Below are 14,995 nucleotides of genomic sequence, written 5' to 3'. Positions count from 1 at the left end.
AAAATCCTTTAGTTTATATCTGTTAAAATTTCTTTTTAATTAATAGTGAAATATGCACTTATTTTAGTAGGTAAAGATAATGGTAATAAAAAAAATTCAAATGAATTTATAACATATATTTCAAGTGTAAATGCAATCAATATTGAAATCCAAATATTATATAAAATTTCTTCTTTCTTATTCTATGTACAACAAAATTTATTAAAAATAAAAATAATAAAACTTACAAAAAAATATATAATCTATTATATTTGAAAAATATGTTTTCAAAATAATTAAAACGGCTTTCTGCATAAAATAAAAGCTAGCCGAGTTTCCCATTGATGTTGGGATTTTGGCCGGTGTTCTCAAACCACAGGTACTCTTTGACATATAATGTAGCAATTAATATCAATCAGTTCAATGAACTTCGTAAATATTTCATCGTATTCGCTAATGCAATATTGTAATATAATATGTACGACACTATGTATATATGTATAAACAATAAAAAATAAATTAATTGCAAACAGCCAGCATTTATTCTCTCATGCGACACATTTGTTAAATATGCTAAAAAATTCATTTGAATTTTGGAAACATGAGTAATTTTTGAAACATTTATAAAGTTTATAAATGAAAAGTTTTATATAAAATGCAAAATGCATGAATTTTATTACTTATACTTTATAAATAACATTTTTTTTATCGCCTACATACTCATTTTTAGATTAAAATATTTCTTTAGGTTATATATATCATAATATTATGAAATAGAAATTGATAAAAGTATCAAATAGTTGAAGCTTTTTGTGTTTACATTTTTACGTATAATTTTTGTTTTATTTTTAATACTAAAAGCTTATAGAATTTATTTTTTAAAACATTTTAACATATTTTATCATATAATTTTTTACATTCTACTTCCTCTAATTGAAATTTTCAAATCCTACATTATATGAACAACTATTAAGTTTGGTTAGATATTAGTACGTATACGTAGCTACAACGTAAAATTATTTAAAAAAACCGTATGATTATATATCATTCCTTAAAAAATTAAGATAGATCTGTGGTAAAAGATTTCTAATATTCATTAAGGAAACAAGACGACTCGTATTTATATAGAGATCTGCAAAAATATGCATAAATGGTAAAAATGCATCTATTCTTTTTTAATCAGTCTTTATATATATTTTATATATTTTATATAATATATTAATATATTTATATATTAATATATTTATATATTTTATAATAACAATTTTTTCAAATTGTTTTTTAATTCTTGATTTTTTCAACCTACAATATATAGAAATGTTTAAAACATATAAATTAAATTTTAAAAATTGCTCATGAAAGAGCATAGAAATCTTTTATGATTTTGCGACAGTGTTTAATTTGAGATCAGGTGCCATTACTCTGACGCTACACACGTAATGAGCGAATGCAGAAGATGAATGGACAAACACCTGTTTCTATTCAAACACCATTTTTCCTATATTCTTCTAAACTTTCGTCAAGGAATAGCCCATCCAATTCCATTTTCTTGACTTAATTTTCCTCTCAAAAGCCACCGAGCTCTCTCATCAACAGATATAATTCTGTGTTGAAGATCACCTCAATATTGTATATAACGTGAAAATATGTTCACAAACACTTGCCGCTCACTATTAAGAAAAAAAAATCATCATTCATTGAAATCCTCCGTAAAGACATTAGTCTTGTGGTAAATTTGTTGAAGAGTCACAGCCGATAAGAGAGCCATGCGAAAAAATTGAATCTTCCATTGAAGCATTCCTGTAGTACATGTGGAGCGTTTACACATATGCCTTCTATCTGCTTTGTAACCACGCTTCTTGTGTAACCGCGTTGCAGGTTCTCTATATTGGCTTTCTTTTTCGAGGATCTTGGTTATCTCCAGAAACTTTTTCTAAAAAGTAAAACTAGTAAAGTGAAGTAAAACTTCAAGCTGGTTTTTAAACCTCTAAGTTTTTATACGATAAAGCAATGGATCAATAGCCCAAAGTAGATTGTTAGGATCGCCAGTATAATCTGAATTAACCTACTTATGTGGCAAGTGTTAATTAATCAATCATATCGTATTGATAATCATATCTTATATATTGTACTGAATAATATGGTTATAGAAATTTTAAAAGATGTATTTTATATGTCTATCTAAGTTTACGTTAAATATTTCAATGTCAGTAGTAGTGTTACATTTTATCATTTCCTACATATTGGTTTTGAAAAATATCTTCTGTAATTTTATTAAAAATAAAAATAAAATTTTTTTCTTTTAATTGTAGTATTAATTAGTATTTATCTGCTTGATGGGTGTTATCCTTAGGTTATTTTCTATATTAATTTATTAATATTATTTCATAAAATAGATCAAAAAGAAATAATCTTTTAATATAAATCATTAACCTGTTTTTTTTTTTTTAATTTCAGCGAGATGAAGTGTTTTTGAATTTAGTCCTCGAATATATACCAGAAACTGTTTACAAAGTTGCACGTCAATACGCTAAAACTAAACAAACGATACCAATCAACTTTATTCGTGTATGTATTAAAAAATAAAAAAAATATAGAGTCAATAGAGTTAAATAAAATTATTAATATTTTTAAAATACATTTACAGCTTTACATGTATCAGTTGTTTAGAAGTTTGGCATATATACACTCTTTGGGAATTTGTCATCGCGATATTAAACCCCAAAATCTTCTATTAGATCCAGAGACAGCAGTGTTGAAACTATGCGATTTTGGTAGCGCAAAACAATTGTTACATGGTGAGCCGAATGTATCATATATTTGCTCTCGGTACTATCGTGCACCAGAGTTAATATTTGGTGCAATTAATTATACAACAAAAATCGGTAAGTATATATACATATATATATAAAAATGTTGAATAAGTTTCTTTATCTAATTATATTTTAATGGAATATTTTAGATGTATGGAGCGCTGGCTGTGTCTTAGCTGAATTACTCTTGGGTCAGCCTATATTCCCCGGTGATTCCGGTGTTGATCAATTAGTTGAAGTTATTAAAGTTTTGGGTACACCAACACGAGAACAAATTCGCGAAATGAATCCAAATTATACGGAATTTAAATTTCCACAAATAAAAAGTCATCCATGGCAAAAGGTAAACACAATCAATTAATATACACAATATATATATATATATCTATACATTTATGTGTATGTATGTATATAATCTATAATATATAGAGCAAGAGCAGCAGCAACGTTTTCAATCAATATTTCTCATTATTGAGGCAATTGACATTTATGCACGCAGTATCTTTCAAAGACATTATCAATTCTTAATTTGCTAATTTTCATGAAATGTGCTTTGTTAGTTTTTATTTCCTCATATTTGTATATGCATTACTTCCACATTGTATGCATTACATATTTTATTTTTCTTTTTTCTTTTTGTAAATAATATTTTAAAGAATTCTAAAATATTAGTGTTTAATTGAAGTAACCTATTTGCAGTCACTACTTGAACGTAGCCAATTTCCAAATGCACTAAGCCAGAAACAACGTTGGAGAGTAAGCAACAACAAACAAAATTTTTTTTCTCCCACGAAAAATACAACAATTGGTTTTTATTTATAAAATTTCTAACAAAAACAATTCGATTGTTTAAACATTTTTTCTTATTCATTTTTTTTTTTTATAAAAAAATATTTACTAGCCATGAGTGCAGTAATATTCATTAATTAAAAATTTACCAATTTTTTTCTTTCTAATACAACAACTGTTTGTGCTTGTAATTTAAATAAAAAGTGTGTGTTTTTTTTATTGAGAAGAAATGACAAACGCTTCAAGAATGTGTCTGCAATTAACTTGACGTCTCCAATTTAACTGCTCTCAGCAGTTATCATGCTGTTGCTATTTGCTTTTTATAACAAAACCTGTAAATAAGCATTATGTGCATATAAATTACAACCTATTCCTAACCTAATACCTTTCCTCAAAACCTTTGTGAATTATGTAAATATGTTCAAAGAAGAAATTTGATTGGAAAATACATTATATTAAGATACGTATAATTTACTTGATTTTAAAACTCATAAAGTTAGTTAGTTAATTATTATTGTTAGTTCACTTCCTTTTGGATTGGTAAATATGTAACAGGAATAATGAACGACACTTCGAACATCGAGTTCAACGACCAAGTGCCTTTCAGCACTTCTATGTGGAACTACATAGGCACATACTTGAGGGTTACAACAAGAACAACAACACTCTATTCTCCTTATTAGCTAGTAGCTATGGTATATAAAATAGTACGATTAAAAAATAGCGAATCTGCAATAGGAATATTAAACGGCACTTAGTTATCGTTATAGATAAATATTTCCAGGTTGTATTCTCGAGAGTTCGATGACTTCTCTTTATGAATGGCAAATCTCTATTCTCTCTTCTAACTGTCCGTATTCACAAATAGTGTCAACATGTGCATATGTCTGATAACTTCGGACATACATGTTCAAAGTGGTTTTTTTAAAAAAGTAAAAACGAATGTTGAATTTCCAACAAAAATAAATGACGACATTTCGTCGTACTTATTAACGAACGCAAGACACTTGATTGTCCTTAATAACAAGAGTCTACCAGACAGATTTAATCAGTCACAAAATGATTTCTCCAGTAACTAAAGAGACACTTGTTCGTTCTTGTTGGTAAGAAGATCAAAGAATAATATGCTGAGGTTTTACAAGTTGAGGGAGATAAAGGAAAGTAAAAATACCTTACCGAAAATTTGGAAAAATATTAAAAACAATATGGGATGCAAAAACGCAAGTGACAGTTCAAGATCGTGAAACTTGACATCTGCTGAGTTGCAAAGCATATAAAAAATAGTAGAAAATAGTTCTCTTGTAGAAAAAGTACATTTTAATCTAGTTGAAAATGTTATAAAACTTTGAAGCAACGAGAAGAGACTATATAAAGCATTTATATATAAATAATAGACATAGCAATATGGATCATTTTATTGAATAGGTAGATATTGACAAAATAGTCAACATGAATGAAATGATTCATATTATGGTTGTATTTAGAGTATGTCGACAAGTGGATGATATTTATTAATGAATTCAAAATAAATTAATATTAATATGGTAAATGGTATAAATAATTAATTTGTTAACAAAAGATTAGTGTAAACAGTATTAAAACTTCGAAAAAGTCAATACTAACATTTTATCAATGATCTAATAAATAAAACATTATTACCCATAGTATTTTCCAATCGATTTACTATTTTTGCACGATGACATAGTTATTTTTTTATTAAAATTTTAAATCCTTTTTATTTGTCCTAGTAAAGAAAAGATTGTTTTCAGTCATATATTTTCCAGTCAATACTTTCAATCAATTTAATTTGGATTTTCTTCTTTTAAATAAATTTTAGGTTTTCCGTATAAGGACACCTCCAGAAGCTATAAATTTGGTATCACAACTACTTGAATATACACCAAGCGCTCGTATCACACCATTAAAAGCATGTGCACATCCATTCTTCGATGAACTACGTCAAGAGGGTAATCAGACTTTACCCAATGGACGAGAAATGCCACCATTATTTAATTTCACAGAACATGGTAAGCTAATACAAAAATTATGTACTTTTAGAAATCGTTAAATCGTTTAAAAAAGAATGTAATAATAACATTTGAAGTATATTTAGTGATATATATTTTTTTTACAAACATATGCTTCACTATTATTATAATGTCATTTTTAAACGATTTATAAAACCTTTCAGATGTCTTTATGTCTATATTTATATAATTCTATAAATAATTTAAAATATTTTAATTATTCTACAGAACTATCGATACAACCAAGCCTAATCCCACAATTGTTGCCAAAACATTTACAAAATAATAGTGCAAATCGTGTTAACGTAAGTGGTGATGGTCCGTCGGGTTCTGCATCAAATCCATCAAGTGCCGCCGGTACGCCGGGAGCAGCTTCGCAAACTTCAGGTAAGCTATTGTTCTTTTATTAAAATTAATTATATATATTTTTTTTTCGTACTAAAACAAAGCTTTTTGTAAAAGAAATTGTAACGTTCGCCTAAATGTTTATAACAAAAACAGCATGTTATGTCAAGTAAAGAATACATTTATTTATATTAAGAAAATATTAAGTTATATTGAAAAATGTCGCGAGTATATATATTATTTACTTGTAAATGATTTGTGTTAGTTCATTATATCATAAAAATTGTTTTTATTATATTGAAAAACATTTCATTCAATTATTTTTTCTATATATATTGCTATAGTTACCAAAAAATAAGCTTAAAAAACACCTTTTTAGTACACTCGCCCTACACTCATCCCAAACTAAAAGATTTATATAGCTTTCCAATTTTTAAACAAAAAAATATAAAAAATTAAAGTTTTATTAAATAGATTAGATTAAACCGTATTGCAATTGTCACTTCCTCTATGTTATGTGCAAAGATTTTTTTTCTTTAGAATAATATTTATATTTTATTTTTTATTGCCAAATAAAACTTATAGTATATTTTATTCGAAACACATATGCATATGTGTTTAATTTTTATATGGAATTAAGCGCCTTTAGCTAACTGCGTTTAATGAACTGAAGTTAAAAAATCCAAAATAAATTTAGATATATATTAAATTGAAGTTGCTAATTCACAAAACTTTTATCCACCAAATTTAGTTAATAAAAATATACAATTAGTATGATAAATAATCTCAATTGTATTTAATAGGAGCAAGGCAAGCTACGCTTCGTAGTTACTTTTGTCTCCAAACGACCCATTCCAAAAACAGGTTTCTTAATTGAGTTGTAACGACTAATATATAGTTTAATAAATAATGTATTTTAATTTTTACGATTTGTTTAGATCATTGTATGAAACAGTTCACTCAAATTATAATATTCACTTCTCGTATTTATGTAGTTTTTATGTTCATAGTTAAATACGTTATGAATTTAAAAAATTATTTATATATCTATATATATAAAGTTCTTTTTTTTAGTAGTTACAAGCAATATTGATAGTATTATTTTTAAATAGGGAATATTGTAAAACACAACTTAGTTGTTTTGCAAACCCCATTTTTAACCGTTCATTAATCATTTGTTGTGTAGGGGGAAACAAGTCTATCCTTAAATCAATAAATCTCTAGATCTTCAGTTTAGAATATTTGCAGAAAATGAGTTTAGACTTTTCATTTACTTTGCAAAAGCGGAAGGGCTGGTCTCTGAAAGGCCTATTTTCTTAAGAAAACACTGCAGATTGAAGTTCTCTGTCAAAAACGCGGTGAAAATTTTAGTTTTAGTACCGCCTTACATGGATTACTGAATCTATTAGCTTTTTAATAGTTTTTAAAATAGCAGTTCTATCAGTATTTTAGAGGTTCATTATCATATGCCCTCTTCCCAGTGTACAAAATAGTTTAGGAACAACTAAACGACAGACATGTCGTTGCCTTTATGTTTCAGGAGTCAATAATATGGATAAGGATTAAGTGATCATAACAAACTTAAGTCTTTTAAATGTTTATCGCTTATTTATTATTTATTAAAAGTGGCATGCATTACTTTTTGTTTAGTGTTTTGTAATTTTTTTTTTTTTCATACTAACATATTTATTAATTACATTTCTAATAAAACTACAAAGCTAAATTTATTTTATTTCATTTTCGTTCTAATTTTTAACTTATTTTAGACATTAGTTACTTTTAAAAAAATTTTTTTTTGCTCTGTATAAAATATATGTTTGTAATCTTTTATTTTTTACAGATACATAGTGGCATAGTTCTTTCTATCTTACGTAATATAACATAAAAAAAACATTTATGAAATTAAACTAAAATTATTTTTAGATTTAAAAATACTGATAAAAAATCTTGAAAAAACTTTATATATATATATATGATTTTACAAATTTCTATATGCAAAACAAAAAAAAAACAATTAAAATAATTAGTTAAAATTTTTTTTATTTTCGATTAAATAGAAATTGTACATTTTTAAACAAAAATATTAATTTTTGCTAAATTAATTTTTTTTTTATATATATAATTTACTAGTTGCAATTTCAAATTTTATTTTGTATGTTGTTTGTGTATTTTATCATGTAAATGAAATACAAGATACCTATAAATGCACTATATTTAGAGAGAAAAAAATGGCATAATCACTTTTACAATAAATTATGTTTATTATATATATATGAATATATATAAATAAATTAAAAATGATAAAAGAAAATTTTTTCAATGTTAATTTAGAAATATATAATTTATTATATATTATTTTGTATGTATACAATTAATGGCTTTATTTTTTATATTTTATTTATAACTTTAATTTTAAATATTAATGAAAACCAACAACAAAATTCTTTGTTAAACTATTATTTGCTCTAGAAAAAATTAAATAAAATAATATAATAAAGTGAAAAAATAAATTATTAATAAAAATGACACAAATTTAAAAAAATAATAATAAAATATGTTTTTATTTTTAGTATAAGTTGATTGTTATAAATATATGGTATATATGGAAATATATACATATATATTTAATAAAAAATAACGCTCTTTTTGGTAGTTTGATATATTAACAATTATTTTTACTTTTTCTCCTCTTTTGCTTTGGTATTGGTTTAATTAATTATATTAATTTTTATTTTTGTGTAGTTTGCGTAACTTTGTTGTAATAACAGTAAATTAACGCATGTAAACAAATTTAATATATAATCAAAGATGTCAAATTTAATATACAATTTTCTGCTGAAAGTTTCTACCTTGAATCCTACCAAAGAATCAGTTTTTTTTAAATTCTTGTTACTTGCATTTGTCTGTGTTGTGTTGGTAGCTTATTTTGTTATAAAACATACATATAAGTAGAAAGTAGTAATTTTTTCTTAGAAATTCCTTCCTTTGAGCAAAGCACTATTTAAATGACATTATAGTATATATGGTAAGCTTAGAAATACGTTTGCAGACGAACCTAATAGTGATGTTGTGATAAACTCTTTGTAATAAGAGTTGAGACTGTTTAGATAGTATATAAACTTATTTAAATGTCTTTTAGGTACCACAATAAAAAAAACGCAATATAGACAACATAAATAATATAATAGATCTCACAAATTATTATTCAACTTTGTGATGAGTTTTTATAATTAGAAACGTTTTTGTGTTATAACTAATTTAAATACCATTTAAAAAAGATCTGAATTGATGTCTCTTCAATTCAAATACATATTATTCATAAGGTATTTACTTTACATAGTAATATCAGTTTATCATTGAATAATAAATAATCGTTTAGAGCAGAGTTTCTCAACCTTTGGTTTGTGTCATTGGTAACACCAATGACACTAATAGTCTTTGCAAAATACTTTGTCTATTTTGTCGTTCCGCGTTATGTTTAGGGTTGAGAAACACTGGTTTAGAGTACACTTTATTATTTACAAAACAATGAATAATACCATATAATTGTAGTCTGTTTATAATCATATATCTTCTCTGAAACCGATTAATTAATAATAATACATATTTTTTAAGCTGTGATCAAGAAGGAAGACAAACCAGTTATTAAAAAGGTCCAGAATGCACCTGCCTCAGGCAGAAGCAAGATATTATAAAAAATTGATGTGGAGATGAAGTGCACTGTGTGCCTTATTCAAAACCAATGAAATATGTGGCATATCAAAATTATTATTATATAAAATATATATTTAATATATCCAGAGTAATTAATGTAAATCAATTTCTTTTTGTTTTTATATCAATCGCATGTAAAAAGTTATTTCTTGAATATTGTTTGCAACAAATTTAATTGTTACATTATTAGAAAACAATTTTGATACTTTAATATAAACTTTTTTGAATTATTGTAAAAAAATCATTTGTTTTTTTTTATATATTTTAGGAAATCAATCCAGCAATAATGGAGGTGCCGGAGCAGCAGCATCATCTTCATCCGCGAACAGTGCAGCATCTTCAACTGCACCCACAACACAATCGCAACCACAACAGCAAACCAGTGATGGCAATAGTAACACCAACAGCCAACAGTCCGGCGCAACAGCAACTGGCGGTGCCACCAATGCTGGGGGTTCTGTTGCCGGTACACCAATACAACAACCGCAGCAGGCAGCGACGACAATGGGTTAGCGAGTTGCAATAGAATCGTTATAAAAATTCAATAAATTCTTATAAGAACTATATAAAATTAATAATAAGTATAACAATGTAACAAATGAAAATACATTAAAAATAAATTTATATATTTATATATATATATATCTATATATATATGTATATATATATATATATATATATATTAATATATGTATGTATATATATAATAGTTATATATACATATAAATAACAATAAAATATAATTAAAAGATTTATTAAAAAGTTTTATAAAATATAAAACTAAAAACAAACTACATATAAAAGTTTAAATTAATTATATATATTATTTATACATAAAAGCGATTAAGCTAATTAATATATAGCAGATATATATATAAAATAAAAAATATTTATATATATATTTACTTATATATGCATAAAAATAGAAAATATTTAACCTAAAAAATTAGTGTAAAACAAAGTAAATATAACCGAAATGATAATTTGCAAAATCAAAAAAAAAAAAAAAAAAAAAAAATTGCGAAACAAACCATTTAAACATAAAAACATATATTAAAATAAAGATAGATCCCTCATAAAGTCAAGTCGTAAGCCTTTTAAATTTAAAATAACTCAAGGCAAAATCAATTTTGAATAACTAAAACACAAATCACATTTAATACTTTAAAACCTCGTAGCCAGCTTTTCCCATCCCTCCCCTGTCCTTTTCCTATACGATGACTAGTGTAACGCAAAAGCTTTTACTACCTACACTCCTCAAGTTAAATTAATAAAAATTTAGTATAACAGTCAATATAAAAGTAAATAAATTTAAAACAATTTTAAATATTAAAATTAACAAAAATAGTAAAGTAGTTACAATTCAAAAATATATAAGAAAACTTAAATAATTAGAAATAATTTAAAATTATTATCTTAAGTTCTTATATATATATATATAAATAATATAATTTAATAGGTTTATTTAAGCTTTTTTATGTAAGTCAGTTTAATTTTAAATAATTATTATATATTTTATTTGAAAATTTTTATGATTTTATTAATATGTTATGGTAAAAATAATTTTAAAGCATGACCATTATTTAGAACTATAAATATCAGAACATAATTATAATACTTTAAATTTTAAGTTTAATAATTATTTTAATTATATGTATACAAAAAGAAAAAGATATATGTTCACGTATATATACACTTATATATATACATAAAACATGCACATAAAAATATACATGTACAATTTTTTATAAAAAAAATGTTCTATTTCATTATTAGTTTTTTTATATATATATAATATATATATATTTGTAATTCTGTTAATAAGGCAATGCAAAAATTGTACCGATAAAATGATTAAAAATTACATTTTAATATATATATATTTAAAACACGAGAAGAACACACATACATATATATATATTTATATAAATATATACATACATAATTGCTGCAAATTTAAATTCATTAAACTAACTGTAAACTTAAATTGAAATTTAAACAAAACAAACACACACATAAAAAAACATTACTTTAAATTAAAAAATACTAATATAAATTTTTAAAAGCTATTATTATAGTTATTAATTAGTACATCCACAAAAACAACAACAACAATATAAAACATTATGGCGTAAATAAAAAAATTTAAACTAATTAAAAATGTAATTTAAAACAATTTAATTTAAAAGCTTATGCATAAAAAAAATGAAACAAATTGTCAGAAATTAACTTCAATAAATAAAAAAATACAAAAATCTATAAAATAAAATTTAATTTAATAAAAAAAACTAAGATCTTTTATGCATTAATCTACCGATCTTGCTGCAAAAAACATTTAAACGTACACTCAACAGATTTTGATTAACATTTGTAAAACGTATAAAGTATAAAACGTATATACTCAAATTATTAAAAGACTTATACAGTTCAGTCCTACGTAGCACTCTGGAAAATTTAAAAGGGGTTGGTACAATGGTAAATATAACGGTTAAAAAGTACTAACTTGATCACCCTTGTTCTTCTAGGGTGATCTATGCTACAGATTCGCATAATTTCATAAAATATGTCAAATACAGACATATTAGGTTTCAAATAGAAAGCATTTGACCGAATACTTTTAGATCTAGCCATACGGAATCGCAAACTACCTTATATGAACATTCCAGCTATATTATACCAACTACTAACTGACCTATACTACAGTTTCTCATAATTTGATAAAATAAGTAGAAAGACAGGAAGCGAATAATAGGTTTCAAAAAGAAAATATTCAGCCGAATACTTTTGAATTTAGCCAGACGTAATCGAAAACTACCTTTGTCGTGGTTAAACAGTATTTTAACCAGGAAATATTGTTTACTGTATATTGCCTATTATTCTAACTAATAGATAAGGTATATCAACCTGAATCTATACTACCTTATATCTGTATACCCTATAGCTGTATCCAATTCAATTAAAGGAATTATTGAAAACAAATATGGAATGGACCACGTTTCTCACGGAAGTTTAATCGATTAGCCAAACTATTATCAAAATATCAAATGGACATCGTTTGACCAATAGCTTCCTCCTAACTTAGAACATTGAAATACTATCGAAATCTTCAAGAGACATTTATGGCCAGTATAGTTCTCACTGCTATTAGTTGTGAGCATCGCTAATTCGTCATATTTGACATAGACCCAGCCGTTCCTACAACCTTGTATTAGTATTTGTGATTTAAATTTTCTGCTCTATATTGTAGATCTCCACTACAGTAGCAAAGAAATTTCGCAAAGCCTATAGCTTGCCTAACGCAAATTTATCGTAAATTTTTTTTTTTTTTAAATCTATTTCTTTTATTACAATCTGTCAGGTATAAATGACAATAAGTAATATATATAAATATAAATCGTATTAATAGTTATTACGATCTCAAGAAAGGCGCGTATGGACTATGCCCAGTGACATATCCATATATATTCAAAATAGAAGTGTGTGATAGAAGTGTGATTAGGATAGCGTTGTGGAAAACCTTCTTTAAAAACAATCTGCTAAATATGAACTATATAAACTAGCCCATTTGCCTACCTGTACGAATACGAAGGACAGGGGAAGGATACGAAAATATATATAAATCATCAAAAATGTAGGAAAGGAATGGTGATTGCAAAGATGTTCATTTAATGGAAGGAGTTAAAAAGATCTAAGATTAAATTTATTGTTTAAATTTAATAAAATTAAATTTATTAAGATTAAATTTATTGTTATAAATATGTGTGAAATATTCATAACTATATTTATTAAGTAGATAAAATTCTATTCTATTTTCCATTTAATCTATTAATACAAATACAAAGATAATTAAACTTTTTATTTTTTAAGAAATTTATTTGATAAAGATAATAGTATAATTACAGTAGTTTAAAAAAAAAATAATAATATTATACTGCTAAAGCATCATTTTGGGTTTCATGACTCAGCTGCGTTTGTAAGTTTGATAATTTATTTTTAAGTACTTGTACACCCATAAGCACAATATTTTCCGGCTTCAAAGCACCTGAAGACTCAACATTATAAAAAAATTTATTTGGGACAGCCTCCCAACTGTATGTTGCTTCAAATTGCTCATCTTCCAGTTCGCTGTGTTCACTTTTTGGCCACTCATCTGGCTTAGGGTACAACGTATGACGCAATGCATTATCTGGATCATATTCAAAACATACACCAGCTGTTGGATTCCATTTAGCATGTTCTTTACCGAAACCTTTCTTAGCATATGCACGTAATTTAAGTTCCTGACCTTTTCGCAATTTCACAATTAAAATTTCATCATTGCTTTCACCATATTCATTGTCTTCTTCGTTTGGATGACGCGAAGTCACTGGAACAACTTTTGGGTTACTAGATTTTAAATCCGCTGTTGTTACATGCCGTGTTTGTTCATCATTGCACTTTACATCAAGTGTGAACTCAACGCTGCACTCAGGACAAAAATCTAAACAAACGCAATCTCTTGTATATTGTAATCTTTCAACCACATCATCAGAGATCAATGGTATCAAACCAATGCGATGAGCAATAAATTCATCCGAAAGCACAGTAGAATTGGCCTCCAGCTGCACCCAATCAATAGCGAGTGTTGGAGTCTCAGCAATAAAGACGCGACGTAAACTGTTTGCGACGCTCAAATCTGTGTCTTCCAGCACGAATTTAGCGTTATCATCAGTTAACTCAGTGATTTGCACTGAAGGTTGATTTGCATAAGGCATTATTCTACTTTTTTAACAATATTTCACAATTTAACTATTTAACTATAAAATAGAAATAAATCTTTTTGCCGCAAATATAAAACTATTGCTTTCGGCTGTCAGTGTTAAATGTAGAAGAGTTGCCATTACACAAAAATAAAATTAATTTTATAAAAATAAAACTTTCAACAGTTGGAAAGGCATTGATTTGCACAAATCACACAAATTACTTTTTCTAAGCAATTTGTGAATTTATGAATAAATTACATCAAAAATATTTAACCCGCAAGAAAGTATTAATATAAAATGATAAAAATATAAAATTAATAATAATCTTTAATAATCAATCATCATTTACATTAGATACTAAAATTATTGATAACACAGAGTTGTTATGAATTTCCAACAAATTTTTATTTTTGAATTTAGAACTATTTATTAATATCCATAAGAGAAAATAATCCATTAGAAAATATAAACAAAATTAGTAAATTGTTTATATCAGAGCTGTTCAAAGCACGGCTTGCAGACTACTTGCAGCCCAGCACATATTTTTAATCTACTACAATTACGCGTTTTGGTGTACTGGTAGAAC

At 25.6% G+C, this 14,995-nt stretch overlaps 2 protein-coding genes across 2 annotated transcripts; one reads left to right on the top strand and one right to left on the bottom strand.

Annotated features, from left to right (window-relative positions):
* Positions 1-2,436: 2,436 nt before the first annotated feature.
* Positions 2,437-10,262, top strand: LOC119669640 (protein kinase shaggy-like; the record flags this gene model as incomplete). Its single annotated transcript, XM_038079622.1, is given in 6 exon segments — positions 2,437-2,547; positions 2,627-2,864; positions 2,942-3,135; positions 5,419-5,608; positions 5,837-5,995; positions 9,936-10,262. Coding segments are annotated over 6 exon segments (1,137 nt in total), but the record flags the coding sequence as incomplete, so codon positions are not given.
* Positions 10,263-13,538: 3,276 nt separating this feature from the next.
* LOC119669638 (DNA-directed RNA polymerase II subunit RPB3) lies at positions 13,539-14,533 on the bottom strand. The gene has a single exon (XM_038079621.1). It carries the CDS (start codon positions 14,419-14,421, stop codon positions 13,594-13,596), a length of 828 nt encoding a protein of 275 aa, XP_037935549.1. The 5' UTR covers positions 14,422-14,533; the 3' UTR covers positions 13,539-13,593.
* Between the last annotated feature and the right edge of the window lie 462 nt (positions 14,534-14,995).

This window comes from Teleopsis dalmanni, chromosome 1 (assembly GCF_002237135.1).
Source record: "Teleopsis dalmanni isolate 2A chromosome 1, ASM223713v2, whole genome shotgun sequence".
Lineage (NCBI taxonomy): Eukaryota > Metazoa > Arthropoda > Insecta > Diptera > Diopsidae > Teleopsis > Teleopsis dalmanni.
This window is presented reverse-complemented; position numbering and strand designations above follow the sequence as displayed.